The 25445-nt window shown below is 42.2% G+C and overlaps 1 protein-coding gene across 5 annotated transcripts in view; it reads left to right on the forward strand.

Moving 5' to 3' along the window:
* DCAF4 (DDB1 and CUL4 associated factor 4) overlaps window positions 1-25445 on the forward strand; it is a 60871-nt gene that overhangs the window by 15218 nt on the left and 20208 nt on the right. For all 5 annotated transcript variants that reach the window (XM_030214316.1, XM_030214319.1, XM_030214320.1 and 2 more), the window contains exons 4-7: window positions 1294-1376; window positions 7936-8044; window positions 9472-9615; window positions 15366-15415. In XM_030214316.1, coding sequence (XP_030070176.1) covers window positions 1294-1376; window positions 7936-8044; window positions 9472-9615; window positions 15366-15415 — 386 coding nt within the window. The remainder of the gene's footprint in view (window positions 1-1293; window positions 1377-7935; window positions 8045-9471; window positions 9616-15365; window positions 15416-25445) is intronic.

Below are 25445 nucleotides of genomic sequence, written 5' to 3' on the forward strand. Positions count from 1 at the left end.
GATTTTTATTGATTTGGGAGCCATACCTACAATCAGTTTCTCCAAAAGCACTTAGTCAAGTTTTGAATAAATTTCAGGGTACTTCTTTAGTCCTTCCGGAAACAGTGGGGAATTAAGCATTTGAATATTGTTGTATTGATGGTCGGGGGTCATCAGAGTCAAGATCTCAGGTCATGATATTGTGTTATTTGAAATATTGCTTTAGTTAATTTTTTTTGGGAGAGGGGTTATGGGGGAGATTGCAATTAATCTAGTTGTATATTGTTAGTGGTCTACTTTTTTGTAATGATACTATTACTTATATTCATTGTTTTATTTTCAATAAAAAGATTTTGTAATAATAATTGGGAATTTTAAACAAAACGATTAACACACATTTCAAAAAGAAAAAAACCTTTTGAATATTGGTCCCGTAGTTCTTTCCTGGTCTCTTATTTGTTCTAATTCCTGATTCTCCTTTCCTTTGTGTCAAGACTTCTAGCTCTTATATTTTATATGTCTGGGGGTAATTTTAAATGTGCTTTAGAAGTTCAGAAAATGGATCTTATAAAATTGTTTGGGGTTATACTCATGTAAAAGATGTACTGCACCTAGTCATATGGGATCTGTGTGTAAGCATTCCCTGGGGTATAGTTTGGGTAGGCTTGTGATGTATGCATGTATTTGATTAAATATGCATGAATACACATTTACACCTTCGGAGCAGTTGTAAATTTGTGACCTGCTTGGATCATTGCACAAGCCTATTTTATAAAGACACACAGCTGTCCGTATTGCTTTTGTGAAGTAGGTGTCTTTTTGGACATTTCACCTAGATGCCCTATTATGAAATTATGTTTTATGTTCTTTTATGAAATTCTTGATATTCAGTGGAATCCCAATATAATTCACCCACCAATAATATGAACCCACATATAATGCAATCATGTTTTGGCTCCCTTTTTTTTTATTTTTATAGATAGCTCCTTTGTAACAGATCAATTTTTGGTTCAATTGTGTTCATGTTCTATTGACCCCACTGTAACACAACCCCATATTTAACGCAATTATATTTTATGGATCCCAATCATAGCATTATATTGGGGTTCCACTTTACCACCTTTCTGTAGTATAACCAAAGTGTTGTAACTACTCTTGCCCCCCCCCCCACCCCTTAAGACTGAACACTGTGCACCTTCTTCTTGTACCCCTGATTTTTTTAAGTCTCTTCCCTGGAATGGCTGGTTTGACAAAAATTATATACAGTAAAGCACGTTATTTTGCTTTAATAAATACATGTTTCTTTTCAACTAGAAAGCCATCAGAACCGGTCTGAATTCCTTATTTCTGCACCAGAAGAGGCAGCTGGGTTTGCTCAGTTCCACAAGTTATTGCAGGTAAGATGCTGGGACATTGTTTCCTATCATTTCTAACGTGATTTCTGTCTCCAGATCCACATCGTGAGATTTTGCGCAAACTTCCTCAGGATGGTAAAGATGGTCACCAAATAACCAAGTGAAGTTTTGTTCATCACTTGCTTTACCTCTACAGTAGCTTCATTTAATGTACCGTCATTCACATAGAGATTACGCATCAAGGCAGTTTACATTAAAAATTAAAATCAGCCTCAAAACACAAAATACATGAGGAAGGGATTCAAAATAGCACAACAATCTCAACCAAATAACAATGAAAAAAAATGAGCAGAGATACAGTAGGAAAAATGTGTCACTATAACTAGGTGCCTGCCATTATGCACGTCTTGTGTGTAAGTTCTGAGAAAATTGGCACTTATGCCTGTAAGTGCACTATACGCTATTCTATAATGAAGCACGTAAAACTGCAAGTCTCTTTTATATATGGCTGGAGCTTGGGAGGGTCATGAGTGTGTCTCCAACTTACCATGGGTAGCTTATAGAGTTTTGTAAGTTATTGATATTGCATGGTGCACTTAGCCGCACCCATTTGTGCCTGCCATTCACCTAGCATAAATGGTCACGCCTAAAGGCACACCAATTTGGTTTACATTAGTATTCTATAATGGCATTTTGGTGCACAGATGCTATTATAGAATCGGCACACCTAACTGGAGACACCAAATTATAAGCTTGCCTCCTTATTTCTGCTATGTGTTACCAACAGAGAATTTGGAAAATATTCAGAGGCATGTAGCAGATGCCGTTTAACTGAATGAAACTGATTCCCAGAGTGTGGCAAATGCATTATATTTGTCCTATTTTTAATCACGGAATACATTGCAACAGAAGTCAAAATATAAGGTCATTTATAAAGTTAACTGTTTTAAACCACCGAGATATAAATGAGAAATATATTGAAAACTGAATCGCATGCAGCTGTGAGAGGAGAGCCTCCTCTGAACTGCCCAAGCACTGCGTGCACTCTCTAGCCTGCTGTACAGCACCCTGGGAAAGGAAGCCAGCTGTGGGCTGACTGTAGCAGCAGGCATTAGCATTTTAAAGGATTAAATGGGAAGGTACTGGCTCTTTTACAGTGGCAGTTTTCTACCCTGCTTCATTTTACATGCGGCAGCTGAAGTTAGATGGTGGATTTTTAATAATTACTAGTGGGGAGCAGAAGACGATCTGTGTTGGTGGTGCTAGAGGAGAGAGCTGTGAAAGGGCTTCCTAGTACATCCTTGCCCAATTGATGTTTTGTCACTGGCTGGAAAGGTCATATGTGGGCAAAAGGAAGGCATCTTTATGATGTCATCGACACCAGGACCTTTAAAATTGCCACTAGCATTGTTGTACAGTGGAAAAGGAAGATCTATGGTGGCACTGGTATTAGAGGAGAGAACTGTCAGAAAGCTATCCAGTGCACCTGGGTTTCATTGAGATTTTGTTGCTGACTGGGAAGATCATTTTTGAGCAGAAGGAAGGCACTCTTAAGACATTATCTAGACCAGAGGCCACAATCCAGTCGGGTTTTCAAGATTTACACAATGAATATGGAATTATTAGGATACGGATGGTAAATAAAACCAAGCATATTAGAATGCTTCTGTATTGCTTCATGTTGCGACCTCACCTTGAGTATTACGTTCCATTCTAGTTGTCATATCTCAAAAAAGATATAGCAAAATTAGAAAAGGTTCAAAGAAGAGTGACCAGAATGATAAAAGGGGATGGAACTCCTCTCATATGAGGAAAGGCTAAAGAGGTTGGGTATCTTCAGCTTGGAAAATAGATGGCTGAGGGCAGATATAATTGAGGTCTACAAAATGCTGAGTGGTGTAGAATGGGTAAAAGTGAATCGATTTTTTACTCTTTCAGAAAGTATAAAGACCACGGGACACTCAGTGAAACTACATGGAAATGCTTTTAAAACAAATAGGAGGAAATAATTTTTCACTCAAAGAATAGTTAAGCTCTGGAACTCATTGCCAGAGGATGTAGTAACAGTGGTTAGCGTATCTGGGTTTTTAAAAGTTTGGGCAAGTTTCTGGAGGAAAAGCCCATCGTCTACTATTGAGATAGACATGGAGGAAGCCACCGCTTGCCCTGGAATTGTAGCATGGAATGTTGCTACTATTTGGGTTTCTGCCAGGTGCTTGTGACCTGGATTGGCCACTGTTGGAAGCAGGATTATTGTCTAGATGGACCATTGATCTGACCCAGTATGGATATTCTTATGTTCTTATGAGATATATTTGCATACAATGGAAGCAGTGCATGGAAATCAATCTGGCAGACAGACTGAACAGAGTTTTGCAACCGCATGAGTTGTCTCTCAACATGGGCATAGCCCGCAAGATCTTCTGAGAAATGGGCACTCCCTCATGGATCTTTTTGCCACTCATCTCAACAGCAAAGTCCCCCAGTTTTGTTCCAGGCTCAGATAACACAGTAGACTACCATCAGATGCCTTGCTCCTACATTGGGTGGAGAGTTTTCTGTATGCATATGTTCCGATACCTCTCATAGAGAAGACTTTGCTGAAACTCAGACAAGAACAGGGAACTATGATCTTAATCACCCCTTATTGGCTGAGGCAGGTCTGGTTTCCTTTTCTTTTGGAGTTATCCTAAGAAGATCCGTGGAGATTGGACTGTTTTACAACACTCATCACATAGAATGAAGGATCTGTTCTGCATCCCAACCTCCAATTCCTGGCCCTCAAGGCTTGAATGTTGAGAGCGTAGAATTTGGGTCCTTAGATTTGTCTGAGGGTGTGTCTCACATCTTGCTGGTTTCCAGAAAAGACTCCATTAAGAGGTGTTACTCTTTTAAATGGAGAAAGTTTGTCATCTGGTGTGAGGGCAAGATCTTAGACCCCCTCATTTTCCCTACAGAAAAACTGATTGAATACCTCCTGCAACTCTCTGGTTTGAAAACCAGCTCTGTAAGGGTAGATCTCAGTTCAGTCAGTGCTTACCTTCATCATGTAGGAGGTAAGCCCATCTCTCAACCTCTAGTTGTTCTGAGAGGGTTACTGTTGACAACCCCCCCCCCCCCCCCCCCCAGATCAAACCTCCCACTTTGTCATGGGATCTCAACGTTGTCCACACCCAGCTGATGAAAGCTCCTTTTGAGCCACTTGATTCCTATCATCTGAAATATTTGGTGGCTGTCACTTCAGCTCGCAGAGCCAGTGAGCTTTCAGGCCCTAGTGGCCGATCCACAGTACCTTAAGTTTCATCACAATAGAGTAGTTCTCCGCACGCACCTCAAGTTCCTTCCTAAGGTAGTGTCAGAGTTCCATCTTAATCAGTCGTTCTTCCAGCATTTTTCTCAAAACCATATGACCATCCTGGTGAAAGTGTACTGCATACCTTAGATTGCAAGTGAACCTTAGCCTTCTATCTGGAGCAGACTAAAGCCCATAGACAGTCCACCCAGTTTTTTGTTTCTTTTGACCCAAACCGGATGAGGGTAGCTATCTGCAAATGCACAATTTCAAATTGGCTAGCAGATTGCATCTCCTTTACTTATGCCAGTCTGGGCTGACTCTAGAGGGTCATGTCGAGGTTCATAATGTCAGAGCCTTGGTGACGTTGGTAGCTCACTTGAGGTCAGCCTCCATAGAGGAAATCTGCAAAGCTGCGACGTGGTCTTCTGTCCACACATTCACATCTCATTACTGCCTTGAGCAGGATATTCAGCGTGACAGCTGGTTCGGTCCAACAGTTCTGCAGAACTTGTTCAGTGTCTCGAATCCAACTTCACCCACCTCAGGCCCAGTTTTGTTCTGTTCCAGGCTGCACCTCCACCGCTAGAATGTGTATAGTTTTCAGGTTGATTGACTTCAAGGCCTGTTGTCCTAGCATTGCTGTTTTCGGTGAGCCTGGTAGCTAGGGATTCCCAACTGTGAGAATACAACTGACCTGCCAGTCCTCCGAGAAAGCAAAGTTACTCACCTGTAGCAGGTGTTCTCCAAGGACAACAGTCCCGGTATTCTCACAAGCCCTCCCACTTCCCCTTGCAGTTGAATTCTTTAGCTATATTACATATGACTGAGAGACCCGTGCTTGCACATCAGGTGGGAAGGCACCAGTGCATGCGTGGTAGAACACTGCTAGAAACTTTCACAATCTTCTCACTAGTCAGCATCCGCACTGGGCTGTGTCGGATTACTTCGCCCAACTGTGAGAATACCTGGCTTGCTATCCTCAGGAAAGCATCTGCTACAGTTGAGTAACTTCGTTTTCTGTAAATACGCACATATCTTACATAGTATGTATTTGAAATGTAGACATACATGTGGGCAGAGTCTGAGCAGGATTCACACTTACATGTGTAACTTATAGAACACCAAAATTTACACACATGCCTCCTTCTAGGTGTGAGCGTTAACACCAGTTCTTTGGCTGGTGCAAGTGCTTCCACTAGCATTCCACAATGGAAAGTACTTTCCTTTACAGATTAGGCTCCCCTCTGAAAGGATAGTTGTATAGCAGGGCACCTACACATATGCACCACTTGAGCGCATAAGTGTACAAAATACTGTCACTTTCACAACTAGGTGGCAGCAAAATATCTAAGTGTTGTTCTGTAAGTGGTGTAGCGTGAAATTCATGGGTGGGACATAGATGGGGCTGTCCCGTATGCCACAACTTACAGAATACAGTAAGTTTCTGCATTTACGCAAGTTTTATGGCTGATGTGACTGGGCATCAAGGTGTGCTGATACCAGGTTATGCTAGTGTTCTGTAGCAGAATCTGGGTGTCCAGATTGCATTATAGAAAATGGCTCTCACTGCGTGGCATTGTGACACATAAATCTAGGCACACTTTATAGAATTTAAGCATAGCTGATTAGTGCTAAAAATCAGCATTTGCCAATGCAGTCCTCTCCTACCTCCCTCCCAAGCTAGTCATCTTCTCTCCTGATATATATGATTACTGAAGATCTCCAGAACCCCCCTCCCTCCCATACAATGTCACCAGTATTGAAAAGTGTTCCCAGTTTCTCCTCCATGCCCCAGAATCTCCACAGAAGCTCCCAGTATTAATCTAGGTTTGGCATTGCGATCTTTTGTAGAGGTTCTGGGATGGTAACAGAACTGGGGGGAGGAGGGGACCAGGAGCTCTTCTTTATTGCTGGCTCACCCAAGTCTAGGTGACCAGTGCTGCACCAACCTCCCCAGCCTCTCTCCATCTTGTGATACCCCTCCTGCTATTGCCTGGCACCACAAATTAACCATTCAACCCCTCCCTCCACCAAAATCCAGCAGTAAATCCCCACTCCACACCCTGGTACCCCACGCAATGTAAGCCCAACCCAGCCCAGACCCAGCCACTGATTTCCCTTCAGCTGTTTACCTTCCTTCTCTTATTTGATTCTATTTACATTTGGCGTACAGTAATTTATCCTATATAATCAGCTTAATATTTTAAGGTAGAAAGAAGTATTGAACTTGTACAGAGCAGTGATTGAGTCTGTAATAGAAACTCCATGAGAACTGGACCTAAATAGCGGCACTCAGTACCCAGGATAATCATTTAGAAGTCTATTGTTTGGCCTTTAGGATAGGACAACACATGTTTTGTTTTGTTTTTTGTTTGTTTGTTTTTTAATTTTTGTTTTTATTTATTGTGATGGTATTTTTGGGTTACTTCACTTTGAGATGTCTTGTCTTACTTATAGTAGATCATCAGTTCTAATATTAAACTAAATCAGTGTAAACTGTGTAAAGGAGCTCTCATCTGCAGTTTAGAAAATGAAAATAATGTAAAGCTGGACTAATATGAAAATGTTTGCAAGAGAACTGATGGGAATAGTTGTTCTATGGTTCATACCTTGTATGGTGCAGTGGTGCTCTAAGTCAAGGATCTTCCATTCAGACTTCTACCAGGGGAGGTTTTACCATTGCTATGGTTTTCCTACCTCTGCAGAGGTTTCCAATAACCTAGAGGTTCTCAACCCAGTGCTCAGGACATGCAGCCAGGCAGGTTTTCAGGATACCCACTATGCATATGCATAAGAGAGATTTCCATGCACTGCCTCCAGTGTATTCAAATCTATCTCATGCATATTTATTGTGGGTATCCGAAAAACCTGACTGACTGGGTGTACTCTTGAGGACTGGGGTGAGAACCACTGCTTTAGCCAAGGTATGAGGTTTTAATTGAAGGTTCCTCTCTGCTTCTGTCTTCCTGTTCAGTGAAACCATGATTAGCGCAAAGGTCATTAAGAATGGTTAAGAAGCAGACAAAGCATGTCTGGGTCCTCACCAGATGGTTTTTTATGGGTCTAAATTATGTTAATCACAGGTCAGAAAAGACTGCACATGTTGTATTTGTATTCGTGGAAGTGTTCCTATTCATTGGCCAAGTTGAAATCCTTAGATTGCCGTGGTCCCATCTCAACTCTGTAGAAATGCTTTTTCTACTTCAAAGGAGGAGTTCCACATAGCCAAGTTTCTCAGCTCTCCCCAGTTCTTGGCTTTGTAATGGCAGTGAGAGTTCAGCTCTGTTGCTCTGTTTGTTGACACAGGCGTGTCCATGAACTGAAGGTGAACTGTATGCAGAGGCAGAAGGTGGAGATTCGGAGTCCCCCAGATTTCTTTGACAGCACAAGCGCTAACCCTTTTCAGCTGCTATTGGTGAGTTGAGTCTCCATTCATTATAAATAGAAAGTGAACCTCTCTTTATTGGTTACTAATTTTGCATCAGATTTTTTTTTTTTTAATGAATAAAGTTGTGGGACCTCTGCAGCCACTTAGAAGAAATACCTTTAAGGCAATCTGAAAATTTGCCTACTTTTTGGCATGAACTTCTCCATAGAGGTTTCCATTGAAAATCTTTGGCTCAAATCTATTTGAATACTGTGGGATGTATATTGGTTTGAAGGAATAACAGTGTCTCACACTTGGTTAATTGTATATGAAAAATCCATTCAATAAAAAAGAAAATCTCTGGCTCAGCAGGGACTCTACACATGAGTTTGCAGGTGAATACACCTGTTTGGAGGTATTCATGAGTACCTGAATGTACACTGCTTCGATAGTGTCTGGGCTTGCAGGCGATATATAAGAAAATAAATATATAAAATGCCTTGCATACTCATGGCTGGAATGGTCCTGGCCTTACCTCATCCTATTTCTCCTATGTTGTGGGAGAGGGACAGTTTTCAGAAGGTATGATTTTCACAAATAAATACTTTAACTTGTGGTGGTGATAATAATAATTAAAAAAAAAGTTCTGAAAATTGCCCTTCTCCCCCCCCCCCCCCCTGCTATTGAGCTGTGTTTAACTGCAAAGTAAACGAAGCAGGTACAGAAGCATCAGAGCTTAGTCCTGGGATTTTCTTAGTCCTCTCTAGATGTTTTGAGGGCCCTGTTCCTTGCATTGTCTAGTTGAGTTGGCACTTTTTCATTGCATGACTGGCAGGATATTCACCAAGCACAGGTACATGTGTTCAGGGTGTCTGAGTTCCTCTAATACTGATTGTCTCATAGAGCCTTCCAAGCAGATCTTGCCAAGATGTTTTTCACTGTAGCCTACTAAAGTGAGACTTTTTACTTATTTATTTCGTACCAACCGTTTCCTCCTGATTTTTAGGGCTTCCAGTTCTGTCAGAACCAGGACTGGACTCTGGCACCAGGAATCTTCATTTGCAACTACCTGGGGGATTGTTTCCCCATTTTTATCTTCCAACTTATTTAGCGGCAACATTGTTCGGCTAAGGGCGATGTACCAGAACTGCCCCTAGAACCCTACCATTCTGGGCCCTACCTCTGGCCACAAGGTGTTGCTGTGGCACGATGACTATAAATTTTCTACTCCCTCTAGGCCCTGAACGCTGCCTCCACAACTTCCCTAGGCATAGCAAACCCAAAGTGTGAAAGGCTGGTCCCCAGAATTAAACCCGGGTCCTCCTGAGGGCAGTATGCAATACTGCCGCTGAGAGTATAATGAACGGTAACTGTGACTTTTTAATGATAAAAGGACAATATTCCTTTAACCAGATGGAAGGACCATCAGATATCCCAGACTGATTGGTTAACTCATTTATTGTTCTTGTTCCTAGGCAGACACAGCATGTGAAACGGTATTCACGGTAAACGCTGCTGACCGTGGACAGTGCAAGTATGGAATAATAAAGCTGGACAGTTTATGGAACGATCACCTCCAAGTAGATATGTGTGACAACTTCAATTTCACAAACCACAAGGTATGCCTTCCAGGAAGGAGTCCCCTGAACTAACATTCATGGTGAGGTATAAATGAACCCCAGAGGAGCAAGGTTAAGCGTACGAGCATTTGCATCAAACCCCCCAGCTCCTGACCTGGTGATCTTCATTAGTTTCCCAGGGACAGTTTATCCACTTAAGTGGAAACGAGAGCCTGGTGACTTGCGAAATTCTGATGCACTGCCAGCGAGATGCTCTTTGTACTGTGAGTTGAAGAGTTGCTTAATAGTTAGCACAGTGGGCCAAAAATCAGGGAAGAACCCACCTTTCCTGCTGACCTTGAACTTTTGATTTGGAAAGGTGACTAATTCTTAAAAAATGACTGAAAACCATACCATACCTCTCTGACACGTAGACTCAGTGTGGCAGAAATATGTGTTAGGAGTAAGAACAAAGCAAATTACACAAACATATAAGTTTAATAAAATAATTTAATTAAAAGACCCAACATGGCCATGTTTTCGCTCATGCAAGGGTTCCATTAAGGGTAAAACAAATACTGCCTCAGGAGCAAGGAAGTCAGTGAGGTGCCTCCAACCACCAATGCTTGCACTCCTCAAGCATGCTCAGTTTGTGCATGAACTATACATGTTCAGGGAGTGCTGGCATCGGCAGCTGGAGGCACCCCGCTGAGGAGGAAGGGGACTGCTTTGGCAGTGGATTTCTTTGACTGGCAGGACTTCAGCATCTCCACCATTAAAAGTATGATATCTAATTGGGGGGGGGGGGGGATGCATGCCCCCCCCCCCCCCATGCCTCTCCCCCAGTGGACTGCTGGCTATGCCCCACATTGAATCACAATTAAAAATTGTAATCGAACTGCAGCCCTAATAAATAGCATATCTATTGTGCCTTTTACACCTGGATGTGATCTACACATGTAAATGCTGCTATTCACAGGTGGGGATGCTTCTAAAATAACCTCCTTGGTGTAAAGATCACCTTTTCTGCATCTTTGGCAAGGAATATCAAATCATAAGCTCAAACTGAGTCACTGCAGGTGAAGGTGTGGGAAGGAAGCAAAACATATGCCCAAGGTTCAGTTTCATTGCTTTATGCTTTTTTTTTCTTGTGCTGATTGTTTCTTCAGTTTAGTTTAGTTTAATAATCATAATATGCCACCTTTTAGTTCAACCCCAAAGCAGTATACAATACTAAAATCACAATTTACGTGTTCCCGAGGATTCATGCTTATTTGTGCATCTGAGGAGTACAGTGCTTAAATTGTAGACCATGAGGGGAGAGAAGAGGATGAAAAGAATCGGCAAAAGAACCACTGATGGGTGAAAAGCTTTAATTTTAAAAAGGAAATTAATCTTTTTTTTTTTTTTTTTTTTTAAATGATGAAAAAGTGTGAGATTAGCTTCCAGTTTACTGTGACCCAGCTGGGGCTGGCATACATCACTTTCATCATCTCTCCATCCCAGCTGCCTTATTTGAAATTGTAAGATGAAAAGCTTTGAGCTGCAGTTAGTTGCTGTTCAAAGTGAAAGAGTGTGAGTCACAGGTCTTGTGTTATTTAGAACCCCGTTTTACGTAGAAAGTAGAGATCGGAATTGAGACATTCAGGTCAGGACATAGTTCCGATGGTGTTAGAAAATGATCTGATGCAGAGCCTTTTCTAAAATACCAGCAGGAGCACTCGTGTATTTTGCTAACACTTGGCAGTGAGAGCAGCCATTTTGCAAAAAGAAACATGTTGGGGGGGGGGGGGGGGGGGGGGGGGGGGGGGGGGGGGGGGGGGGGGGGGGGGAAAGGTACAAACCCACAACTTCCTCATGGAACTGTTAACTACTTCCATACAGTGGGGGAAATAAGTATTTGATCCCTTGCTGATTTTGTAAGTTTGCCCACTGACAAAGACATGAGCAGCCCATAATTGAAGGGTAGGTTATTGGTATCAGTGAGAGATAGCACATCACAAATTAAATCCGGAAAATCACATTGTGGAAAGTATATGAATTTATTTGCATTCTGCAGAGGGAAATAAGTATTTGATCCCCCACCAACCAGTAAGAGATCTGGCCCCTACAGACCAGGTAGATGCTCCAAATCAACTCGTTACCTGCATGACAGACAGCTGTCGGCAATGGTCACCTGTATGAAAGACACCTGTCCACAGACTCAGTGAATCAGTCAGACTCTAACCTCTACAAAATGGCCAAGAGCAAGGAGCTGTCTAAGGATGTCAGGGACAAGATCATACACCTGCACAAGGCTGGAATGGGCTACAAAACCATCAGTAAGACGCTGGGCGAGAAGGAGACAACTGTTGGTGCCATAGTAAGAAAATGGAAGAAGTACAAAATGACTGTCAATCGACAAAGATCTGGGGCTCCACGCAAAATCTCACCTCGTGGGGTATCCTTGATCATGAGGAAGGTTAGAAATCAGCCTACAACTACAAGGGGGGAACTTGTCAATGATCTCAAGGCAGCTGGGACCACTGTCACCACGAAAACCATTGGTAACACATTACGACATAACGGATTGCAATCCTGCAGTGCCTGCAAGGTCCCCCTGCTCCGGAAGGCACATGTGACGGCCCGTCTGAAGTTTGCCAGTGAACACCTGGATGATGCCGAGAGTGATTGGGAGAAGGTGCTGTGGTCAGATGAGACAAAAATTGAGCTCTTTGGCATGAACTCAACTCGCCGTGTTTGGAGGAAGAGAAATGCTGCCTATGACCCAAAGAACACCGTCCCCACTGTCAAGCATGGAGGTGGAAATGTTATGTTTTGGGGGTGTTTCTCTGCTAAGGGTACAGGACTACTTCACCGCATCAATGGGAGAATGGATGGGGCCATGTACCGTACAATTCTGAGTGACAACCTCCTTCCCTCCGCCAGGGCCTTAAAAATGGGTCGTGGCTGGGTCTTCCAGCACGACAATGACCCAAAACATACAGCCAAGGCAACAAAGGAGTGGCTCAGGAAGAAGCACATTAGGGTCATGGAGTGGCCTAGCCAGTCACCAGACCTTAATCCCATTGAAAACTTATGGAGGGAGCTGAAGCTGCGAGTTGCCAAGCGACAGCCCAGAACTCTTAATGATTTAGAGATGATCTGCAAAGAGGAGTGGACCAAAATTCCTCCTGACATGTGTGCAAACCTCATCATCAACTACAGAAGACGTCTGACCGCTGTGCTTGCCAACAAGGGTTTTGCCACCAAGTATTAGGTCTTGTTTGCCAGAGGGATCAAATACTTATTTCCCTCTGCAGAATGCAAATAAATTCATATACTTTCCACAATGTGATTTTCCGGATTTAATTTGTGATGTGCTATCTCTCACTGTTACCAATAACCTACCCTTCAATTATGGGCTGCTCATGTCTTTGTCAGTGGGCAAACTTACAAAATCAGCAAGGGATCAAATACTTATTTCCCCCACTGTATGTAGCTGCGTAGCTGCTCCATTTTCCAAATCTACGGACGTAAGTGCCACCGGTTAAATAGTGAGGCTGCAATTTAGGTTTCATTTGGTGGCAAAATTAAAACAATGAGGGATTAAAGAAAGACTCCCTTAATTCCTTGTGTAAAGCCCTGGTTGTAACAAGCACTTTTTTTAGGTGAAAGTATCTTTTATTAAGTCACATAACTTTCCTACAAAACAAATCAATAAATTGTCCATTGAACAACATTTGAGGAACACAGTAAAGATGACAACAGTTTTAATCATAATATGCCCCCTCCCCCAACTACCTTGGCCCCTTAATTCTTACTCTTGCCCCCCCCCCCCCCCCCTCACACACACACATCCCAGAAGAAGGACAGATCTTTTAAATCTCCAAATGCTTTAACAAGGCAGATCAAACTGGGGTGGTTAAAGTTCCTAAATAAGGATCCCAGGTCTTAGAAAAGTGTTTCTTAGACAATATATCTGCAGTTTCAACATTCTCTCCGTGCATAAGAGTTAGTGCTTCTGATTTCGCCAAAGCGTCAGAGTCGGGGTTGCTCTTTTATCCATTGCGACATAATTCATCTTTTTGCAATTAGGCATGCTTTACAGAGAAACAGAGTAGAAACTTTCACCTTCAACCACATCATCCATCAATTCAGCAAACTTCTATTGTGTGTGTGGGGGGGGAGGGGGGGGTCACAGTGAAGCACCAATCGTACATCCATCCCAAATGTTCCCATACAGTCTGCCAAAATTCAGATATGCCCGGACATTCCCACACACAGTGCTAAATGTACCACCTTCATATCCACGCTTGATATATTTCATCTGTCAACAGCCCCATTTTCTTAGCCCAGGATGGGTTAATATATAAGCAAAGAAGAAATTTAAAGTGGAGCTCCCAAAGATGGCTACTTTCTACCCTGTAATCCTTTTTGAAGATTCTTTCATATGAGGAAAGGCTAAAGAGGTTAGGTCTCTTCAGCTTAGAAAAGAGACGGCTGATGTGAGATATGATTGAGGTCCACAAAATCCTAAGTGGTGTAAAACAAGTAAAAGTGAATCACTTTTTCACTCTTTCAAAAAGTACAAAGACCATGGGACACTCATTGAAATTACACTTTTAAAACAATAAAATACTTTTAAAACAAATAGGAGGAAATATTTTTTCACTCAAAGAATAGTTAAGCTCTGGAACTCATTGCCGGAGGATGTGGTAACAGGGGTTAGCATATCTGGGTTTAAAAAAGGTTTGGACAATTTCCTGGAGAGAAAGTCCATAGTCTGAGATGGACATGGGGGGAAGCCACTGCTTGCCAAGGGATTGGTAGCATGGAATGTGGTTACTATTTGGGTTTCTGCCACGTACTTGTGACCTAGATTGGCCACTGTTGGAAGTGAGATAATGTGCTAGATGGACCATTGGTCTGACCCAGTATGGTTATTCTTATGTAAACCTCAAAATCTTGCCTCCATTTCTCCACAACCCAGTGGAAGGGAAAGCTATTAAGTCACACAAGCACTTTTTAAAAAACCTACATGTGACTTTGAGCTGGTGTAAAGCCCAACATGGATATTCTTCCCCAAACACCCATATTCCATTTATAAAATGAGGAACGTAGAGACTGATGTTCAGCCAGCATTGTACCTGGAAGTTCAATGCCGGCCAATGTCCATGCTCCAGCATTGAATTTCTAGGAATACAGAGCCAGCCAAAATTGAGCCAGTTAAGTGAGATATTCAGCACTTAACCAGCTATAAAGAGCTGCATAAAGATAGTACTGTCTTTTTGTGTGGTTAACATTTACAGGTTATGTTCCGACTTCACCCCCGGAATGCCCCCAAAGTAGCAGGTTAAGTGTCACTGAAAACGCCTGGTTAGCCCCGGACAAGAAATTCTTTTTAATCATTTTGAATATTGATCCCACAGAATTTAGTTCTGCTCAAGCAGTGCCGAAACCACCCCCAGATCTCTGCGTGGTGTGGATCGCCATATGTAAATAGTGGTTTTCTAATATTATTTATACATGCATGCGATTATACACATGTAAATGGTGCTAAAGTAGCGGCCTTAGTCTGACATACAAAACTGCCTGTTTTTCCTGTGAAGCTACTCTTGTAAGAGGAGACTGCAAGTGATGTGTAAATTTCAACTTTCCAAAGAGCACAGAGTAAATTGTTTTTGTAATCAAGAGAAAGTCCTGTGTCTGCAAAACATTTTAATCAAACTGAACCAGAGCATATTGATTAACTACTAATCACTCTTGTACTAGAAAAATACGGAGGGGTTTAAAAAAAATCAAATGCATGGCTTGTATTTGTTTTCCAGATAAATGCGGCATGCTGGGTATCGGTAACTCATCCTGATTCTCATCTGCTGTATCCTTTCAAAAATCAACAAGCGATATCTTGATTGAGTTGCTGCTTTTTAAGCATCTGCTTTGCAAGATCACCATGAAGAGGGATAATTTCATTAATGAGGCAACTATGTGAAAAGTCTAATATATGTCTACTTTACGTCTGTCTTATAAAGGTCACATTAAATACTCATCTGAAAACATAAGAATAATTAACACGATGGACCATCAAACCATGGGAATATAGTTGAAAAAATAATCAGCATTCACCATAAAATTATCATAAGTCCAATAATAGAAAAAATTTAATCCTCTATATTTCTTCAGTACACACACAGTGAAAATTATTTCTCCATGTATTACTACTTTCCGGCCGATATTCATCGCTATATAAGTGGCCAGGAACAGCTCCTGGCCGGTTAAATAGCACTTAACCGACTAAGCACTAATATTCACATTAAATACTCATCTGAAAACAAGAATAATTAACACGATGGACCATCAAACCATGGGAATATAGTTGAAAAAATAATCAGCATTCACCATAAAATTATCATAAGTCCAATAATAGAAAAAATTTAATCCTCTATATTTCTTCAGTACACACACAGTGAAAATTATTTCTCCATGTATTACTACTTTCCGGCCGATATTCATCGCTATATAAGTGGCCAGGAACAGCTCCTGGCCGGTTAAATAGCACTTAACCGACTAAGCACTAATATTCAGCGCAAGATAGCTGGTTATCTCCACTGAATATTACCATTTAGTGCATAGCGGCTAATCGGCTAGCCACAAATATTCAGCACATCGCTGGCGAAGTTTTGCGGCTAAATCATGCCACCCAAATAGCAGGCCTATTTTTGGTCACTTTAAACTTAACCAACCAGCACTGAATATTGACTCGGCCAGTTAAGTTTAAAACAGCCAATCCCCACCCCCCGAATATTCAAAACTGGTCACCAGAAACAGCCCAGCATTGAATATCCGGGCTCAGCACCAATCACAGGACTTTGCCAGCCTGCCTCCGGCCTGCTGAATATCAGCCGGTTTATCTTTAATGAAGCATGGCAGTTGAAGATATGATATAAGCTTCATTAAAGATAAGTAATAAGTGGAGAAATTTTTAGAAAGAAATATTTTTGAAATAATTCACTGTGGAGCCCTTTTACAAAGGCGTGTAAGGGCATACGCGCGTGCCCCAGGCAGTAATTCTGAAAACGCGCAATACAAAATATTTTCTAAAGCGTGGCGCTTTCCCAGCAGTTAAGACAAAAAGAATAAGGAGTGGGAACGGAGTCAGGCTCTTCATTAAAAGTTTATTATCCTCATCCAGCATCTCTGGTCTGTTTTGAAGAGCCTGACTCTGTTCCCATTCCTTGTTCTCTTTGTGTGACTCCTCGTGGGATCTCGGTGTTCTTTCCACTCCTGTGGTTTTCGTTGTTGCTTACCCGGCAGTAAACATCAGTGGGCGCGTGCTGCATACCTACCACCTGGGTAACGCATGAGACCTTAACTGCTAAGTCAATGGGTGGTGGTAAGGTCTCAGGCCAAAAATGGCCACGCTCTGGTTTTTATTTTGTAACACTTTACCATGTCCTGCATTAGGCCATTTTTCCTGCATTAACCTATTAGTGCCCAATGCTCCCATATTTGTTCCCACATATGGGAACATTGGGCACTAATGGGTTAAGCACTTATTAGCACCTATCAGTTAACACACTTTAATAAAAGGGCTCCATAGTGGATTAAGGGGGATAGTCATCATGCGGCAATATGGCCTTAACATGCATTAAAGGAATTAGTGCACACTAAATGCTAAAGGCCCATTCTATAACTATGGGCTTTTAAGTTTCCTGTTTAGGTTTATTTAATATACCGCATCAACACTAGAACTATCTAGGCGGTTCACAAATTTACAATACAGCAAAAACAATGAAAGGAACTACAATTTTGATAGGGGAGAGGAGACAGAGAGGGTGACAAGGAAGGGAGCAGGGACACAGCAGTGCATGCATATATGCTCCGACTCAGCCATCATCGGAATAGGCATCTTGGAAAAGAAATGTCTTTAAGCCTGTTTTAAATTTGTCAAGTCAACGTTGCAGTCGCAGATAGGGTGGTAAGGAGTGCCGTAGCTTTGGACCATTAATGCTGAAAAGTTTAGAACACACGTTAATCTCCTTAACTTGCATTAAGGCCATAATTCTGCTTGATGAATTTCCCCCTAAATCTTCAGCACTATTTCCACAGTTTGATGGGCCATCACATTAATTATTCTTATGTTTGAGACATGTATTTAATGTAGTGTTCATTTTTCTCAAACTATTGGAACCTTAATGGATTATTAATTTTATAAAGGCAACATAGCTACCTATTAGGCTCATTTTCAAAGCACTTAGCCTTCCAAAGTTCCATAGGTTTCTATGAACTTTGGAAGGCTTAGTGCTTTGAAAATATGCCTCATAGGCATCCAAAACCAGCCCCAATAGCACACAAATGCTTTCGTATAAATATACACCTGTTGTTGTTGTTATTATTATTATGACATATCCCACGTTATCCCAAAAGTATATTCAAGTTCATTGTGGCGTACATATTTTGTTTAGAGAATTAGATTAATGATTGCAAAAATAAAGAAAATAATATATTACAGTGTTAGAGAGATAATGACATTTTATAGAATATATAAATATAGTAAGTGAACTTCAAAGTTTGTAAACTATTAAGTCATAAAAGAATAGGAAGCTGGAATTTTGTGGTTTGTTAGGGTAAAGTTTAATGAGATGGATTTTGAAAGGAGTTTGAGAAGAAATGTGATTTTAATAATTTGCGGAATAGTAGGTAATCTAATAGATTTAGGAATAGAATTCCAATATTTGGTTCCAATATAGGTGAAGTCAGTAGAAAGAACAGATTTGTATATTACTTTTTAAAAATTTGGTGGATGGAGTAGAAGGGAGTCTCTGGCATGAAGTGAGGCTTTTCGTGAAGATATCTCTGTTAGATGGTACATGTAATCTGGAGATATCCCATGCAGGATTTGGTAAATGAATGTGCCCAACTTGAATGTTATTGTAACATAGTAGTTGACGGCAGAAAAAGACCTGCACGGTCCATCTAGTCTGCCCAACAAGATAAACTCATATGTGCTACTTCTTGTGTATACCTTACCTTGATTTGTATCTGCCATTTTCAGGACACAGACCATAGAAGTCTTGCCCAGAACTAGCCCCATTTTCAGGACACAGACCGTAGAAGTCTTGCCAGAATTAGCCCCACCACCCAAACACCAGCCCCACCTCCCAATCTCGGCTAAGCTTCTGAGGATCCATTCCTTCTGCACAGGATTCCTTTGTGTTTATCCCACGCATGCTTGAATTCCGTTACCGTTTTCATCTCCACCACCTCCCGCAGAAGGGCATTCCAAGTATCTACCACTCTCTCCGTGAAAAAATACTTCCTGACATTTTTCTTGAGTCTGCCCCCCTTCACTCTCATATCATGTCCTCTCGTTCTACCGCCCTCCCATCTCCGGAAAAGGTTCGTTTGCGGATTAATACCTTTCAAATATTTGAACGTCTGTATCATATCACCCCTGTTTCTCCTTTCCTCCAGGGTATACATGTTCAGGTCCGCAAGTCTCTCCTCATGCGTCTTGTAACGCAAATTCCATACCATTCTCGTAGCTTTTCTTTGCACCGCTTCCATTTTTTTTACATCCTTAGCAAGGTACGGCCTCCAGAACTGAACACAATACTCCAGGTGGGGCCTCACCAACGACTTATACAGGGGCATCAACACCTCTTTTCTTCTGCTGGTCACACCTCTCTCTATACAGCCTAGCAACCTTCTGGCTACGGCCACCACCTTGTCACACTGTTTCGTCGCCTTCAGATCCTCAGATATTATCACCCCAAGATCCCTCTCCCTGTCCGTAACTATCAGACTCTCCCCGCCTAACATATACTTCTCCCATGGATTTCTACTCCCTAAGTGCATCACTTTGCATTTCTTCGCATTGAATTTTAATTGCCAAACCTTAGACCATTCTTCTAGTTTCCGCAGATCCTTTTTCATGTTTTCCACTCCCTCCCCGGTGTCCACTCTGTTACAAATCTTAGTATCATCCGCAAAAAGGCAAACTTTACCTTCTAACCCTTTGGCAATGTCACTCACAAATATATTGAACAGAATCGGTCCCAGCACCGATCCCTGAGGCACTCCACTACTCACCTTCTCCTCCTCCGAGCGAATTCCATTCACCACCACCCTCTGGTTTCTGTCCGTCAACCAGTTCCTAATCCAGTTCACCACTTCAGGTCCTATCTTCAGCCTGTTCAGTTTATTCAAGAGCCTCCTGTGGGGAACCGTGTCAAAAGCTTTGCTGAAATCTAAGTAGATTACGTCCATAGCACGTCCTTGATTCAATTCTCCAGTCACCCAGTCAAAGAATTCGATGAGATTCGTTTGACACGATTTCCCTTTGGTAAAACCATGTTGTTTCGGATCTTGCAACTTATTGGCTTCCAGGAAATTCACTATCCTGTCCTTTAGCATCGCTTCCATTACTTTTCCAATAACCGAAGTGAGGCTTACCGGCCTGTAGTTTCCAGCTTCTTCCCTATCACCACTTTTGAATGGTATTGTAGTCACATAGTTTGACAAAGACACAGGTACATTGTAGTTATGTCCTGAAAATAACTACGTATGGTATGTTTATAAGTGTATGTGATCTTTCTGGCAATTTTATAAAACCCTTGTTTGTATTTAAAACAGGCTTTGCACACAGAAAAAAAACCTTCATAAAGTTACCTCCTTAGAGGGCACTTTTCAAAAGCCATTTACCTGGAGTTTAGAGAATTGCCCACCCTGGAAGCACACATTGTTCCACAAAACAAAAACATGTGCCTTTTGTTTCCTGGAGGGATTCCTAGAGCAGGGCTAGGCTGGTGAGTTTTTGCCAGAGGTATTATCTCTGCAGAGACTTTTCCCCTACGCAGTCTTGAAAGGGAACTGGTGTGAAATCTGGGGGGATAGGTACTCGGGGATCTTGCAACAACCCTGTGTTGTTTTGAAAATTGCCTTGTTTAAGGTAATGTGTCCATTTTCAAGACCTTCTGCTTTTTTTGACTCCTGTGGATGTTTCCTATGCTTTCAGGTGAAAATGTGCATTTCTGCAGGCCTCATCTGCAGTTAAAAGTGCTTACAGACAGTCTGCATCAGCTTTATACAATAAATGAGTGTGTGTGTGCTTTGTAGTGGGTGTGAATTTTTGTGTCACCATTTACATACTACAGGGCCTGGTTCTGGGTAACTAGTTATAAATGTGCATAGGCTCCTATGCTGCCATTATAAAGTAGGTGCCTTTTTTGGACCTCACATATAAAATCAGGCTGTAAGAGTGTAAATTCCATGTATTCAGTCATCATAGTTGGAATACCGAAAGTCTGGATCAGTTCATTTTTAATACTATTACACCCACCCTCTGCTTCTAACTACATTACCAGCCCAATTTTAGAGGTCATAGAATTAGGAATTGAGACGTTCAATCAGTTTGTCTCAGGTTTTTACAACAGAATCTGTCGACAGAGAGCCTGTACTGAAATACAGGAGAAATGGCCTTTAATTTGACAGACACATGCAACATAAACATCTATTTTAGAAAGAAAAAAAACATATAGAATATTGACTGGTTCGAAGCTGGTAAATAATGGTTTTCTTTGGGATCTTAGAAATGTAACCAGTTATTATACTTTTGCTTTCACAGGGACCCTTTTACTGAGGCGCATAGGCACCTAGGCATGTCAGATTGGAGCAGCCGCATGCCCCAGGCGGTAATTCCATTTTTGACGCGCATCCAAAACACGCTGTAGAAATTTTGTACCGTGTGGCGCTTACCCAGTGGTAATCAGCAGTGTTCGTACGCTGACGATTACCGCCAGGTTAATACATGAGATCTTACCACTAAGTCAATGAGTGGCAGTAAGGTCTCGGGCTGAAAATGGATGCGCGTTGGTTTTAATTTTGCCGCATGTCCATTTTAAGCTGCAAAAAAAGGTCTTTTTTGCAGGCATGCTGAAAAATGGATCTGCGCGCGTCCAAAACATGCGCCTACACCAGCGCAGGCCATTTTTCGGCACGCCTTAGTAAAAGGGCCCCACAGCGACATGTTTTTTTGCCAGTTTGTATGGGGGAGAAGAACCCGCTGGGGGGTTAAGGAGACACCCCTACTAATACCTTCAGTGGAGCACTGCTCAGTAGCAGCTGTTTCCCAAATCTTAAACATTCTTGCTAGCAGGTATAACTCCCAACATCGGTATTTTAGTACATAGACGTTTCGTCTCTTTTTGAAATGGAGAATAAATGTCTATAAATTTACCACACCTTTGTCCTATACAAAACACAAGCAGACCGTGCCCCTGGCCATTTGCACGCACTTGGGTTTGATACGGAAGGTGGTGGAGATGAAAACGGTAATGGAATTCAAACATGCTTGGGATAAACACAAAGGAATCCTGTTTAGAAGGAATGGATCTATGGAATCTTAGTGGAGATTGGGTGGCGACGCCAGTAATTGGAGAGTAAAACCAATGCTGGGCAGACATCTACGCTCTGCACCCTGATTGAGGCTGAATAGATATGGATGGGCTGGAGTGTACATTTTAAGGGACTTCGACGTTAGCTTCAGAACTTTTAGTACAGGAACAGTGCTGGGCAGACTTTTACAGTCTGTGTCCTGAGAAAGGCAGGGATAAATCAAACTCAGGTATACATATAAAGTATCACATACCATGTAAAATGAGTTTATCTTGTTGGGCAGACTGGATGGACCGTTCAGGTCTTTATCTGCTGTCATTTACTGTGTTACTATGCACATATTGTGGCTTTGTAAAATGGGGACTTAGATGTAGTGTTTAAATTCTGATGCACAAATTTACATGCACTCCAAAGCAGGTGCGCACTCTACATGGGTGTGCTTTCATGTAATGTGTAAAATACATGCATACATTGCAACTCCAGCCCCGTTCTGCCCACTAATCTTTCAGAGAAGGGGAAGCGGTAAACTACTGCAGAGGTCATGAGTTGAGGTTGTAGGATGAGAGATTTAGGAGCGCCATAAGAAAATACTTTTTCACAGAAGGAGTGGTGGACGCCTGGAATGCCCTCCCGCAGGAAGACAAAAACAGTGATGGAATTCAAGAATGTTTTGGATAAACACAGAGGAACACTATATAGAAAAAGGATAAAATCCAATTTAAGCAAAACTTAAATGACCTACTACTACTACTTATCATTTCTGTAGTGCTACTAGACGTACGTAGTGCTGTACACTTGAACATGAAGAGATAGTCCCTGCTCGACAGAGCTTACAATATAATTAGGACAGACAAACAGGACAAATAAGAGATAAGGGAATATTAAAATGAGGATGATAAAATAAGGGTTCTGAACAAGTGAATAAGGGTTAGGAGTTAAAAGCAGCATCAGAAAGGTGGGCTTTTAGCTTAGATTTGAAGATGGCCAGAGATGGAGCTTGACGTACCGGCTCAGGAAGTCTATTCCAGGCATATGGTGCAGCAAGATAAAAGGAACGAAGTCTGGAGTTAGCGGTGGAGGAGAAGGGTGCAGATAAGATAGATTTACCCAGTGAACGGAGTTCCAGGGGAGGCGTGTAGGGAGAGATGAGAGTGGAGAGGTACTGAGGAGCTGCAGAGTGAATGCACTTATAAGTCAATAAGAGGTGTTTTAACTGTATGCGGAAATGGATAGGGAGCCAGTGAAGTGACTTGAGGAGAGGGCTAATATGAGCATAACGAGACTGGTGGAATATTAGTCTTGCAGCAGAATTTTGAACAGATTGAAGAGGAGAGAGATAGCTAAGTGGGAGACCTGTGAGAAGCAAGTTGCAATAGTCTAAGCGAGAGGTGATAAGTGTGTGGATGAGGATTCTGGTACTGTGCTCAGAAAGGAAAGGGCGAATTTTGGTGATACTATAGAGAAAGAAACGACAGGTTTTAGCAGTCTGCTGAATATGTGCAGAGAAGGAAAGGGAGGAGTCGAAGATGACCCCAAGGTTACGAGCTGATGAGACGGAAAGGATGAGAGTGTTATCCACAGAAATAGAGAATGGGGGAAGAGGAGAGGTTGGTTTAGGTGGAAAGATAAGAAGCTCAGTCTTGGTCATGTTTAGTTTCAGATGGCGGTGAGACATCCAGGCAGCAATGTCAGACAGGCAGGCTGATACTTTGGCCTGAATTCCTGCTGAGATTTCTGGTGTGGAGAGGTAGATCTGGGAGTCGTCAGCGTAAAGATGATACTGAAAACCATGGGATGAGATCAGAGTATCAAGGGAAGAAGTATAGATGGAGAAAAGAAGAGGTCCCAGGACAGATCCCTGAGCTACACCAACTGACATTGGGATAGAAGTAGAGGAGGATCCACCAGAGTATACACTAAAAATATGCTGGGAGAGATAAGAAGAAAACCAGGAAAGAACAGAGCCCTGAAATCCAAGTGAGGACAGCGTGTCAAGGAGTAGGCTGTGATCAACAGTGTCAAAAGCAGCAGATAGATCAAGAAGGATGAGGATAGAATAAAGCCCTTTGGATCTGGCCAGGAATAGATCATTGGAGACTTTAGCAAGCGCTGTTTCAGTTGAATGAAGGGGGCGAAAGCCAGATTGAAGTGGATCAAGAATAGCTTGAGGTGAAAGAAAGTCAAAGCAACGACGGTGAACAGCACGTTCAAGTTTCTTGGATAGGAAAGGGAGGAGGGAGATGGGGCAATAGTTGGAAGGACAGGTAGGGTCCAATGAAGGTTTTTTAAGGAGTGGTGTGACTACGGCATGTTTGAAAGCATCAGGAACAGTCGCAGTGGAAAGTGAAAGATTGAGGATATGACAGATAAAAGGGATGACAGTAGGAGAGATAGTGTTAAGTAGATGGGTGGGAATAGGATCAGAGGAACAGGTAGTTAGTTTCGAGGAGGAAAGAAGATGTGTAGTTTCCTCTTCAGTGATTTCAGAAAAGGAAGAAAAGGAGGCAGGGGTTGGAGGGTTGAGAGAATGGATTAAGGGAAGGAGAGGTGGAGGTGACCTGGTTGAGAATTCAAGTTTGATCTTGTGAACCTTATCATGAAAGTACTCAGCCAGAGTCTGGAGAGAAAGTGAAGGGGGAGTTGGAGGTGAAGGCACTTTGAGGAGAGAGTTCATTGTGGCAAAGAGACGTCGAGGTTTGAGCAAAGAGAATTTGTCAACTGGATGTAATAGTCCTGTTTGGCAAGTAAACGAGCAGACTGGAAGGAGGTCAGCAAGAATTTGAAATCAGCATGGGAACAGGATTTTAGCCAAAGGCGTTCGGCAGAGTGGGTACAGGAACGTAGGTAGTAGATTCTAGAGGTCAGCCAAGGCTGGGGTTTGGTACATTTTACAGAACGGGAAATGGGAGGAGCAAGAGTATCCAGAGCAGAGGAGAGAATAGTATTATAGGAAGAGACAGCCTCATTGACAGACTTGGATAACATAGTGGTAGAGAAGAGATTTGAAACACTGGAGGACAGAGTAGAAGGGTCAGTAGCCTGAAGATTCCTAAATGTGTTACTTAAGATTGGATGGGACTGGGGAGGAGGGTGTTTAAGTGTGAAAGTTATCAGATGATGGTCAGAGAGGGGAAGAGTTGAGGCACTGAAACTGGAGAGTGAGCAGTTTGAGAAGAGGATAAGATCAAGACAGTGGCTGTTCTGGTGAGTAGGGGCAGTGGAGCACAGTTGAAGATTGAAAGAGGATGTTAAAGCAAGAAACTGAGAAGCATAAGAGTCAGAGGGATCATTAGCATGAATGTTAAAATCCCCAAGAATGAGGGAAGGGGATAAAGGTTCAAGAAAGAAGGAAAGCCATGCATCAAAGTCAATGAGAAAGGAAGAAAGGGATTTATCAGGGGGTCGATAAATGACTGCTACTCGGAGAGGCAGAGGAGGGAATAGATGGATGGAGTGGACTTCGAAGGAAGAAAAGTAGTGAGTGAGGTGGAAGAAGAGGTTGAAATCTACAA

This window comes from Microcaecilia unicolor, chromosome 9 (assembly GCF_901765095.1).
Source record: "Microcaecilia unicolor chromosome 9, aMicUni1.1, whole genome shotgun sequence".
Taxonomy (NCBI): Eukaryota; Metazoa; Chordata; class Amphibia; order Gymnophiona; family Siphonopidae; genus Microcaecilia; species Microcaecilia unicolor.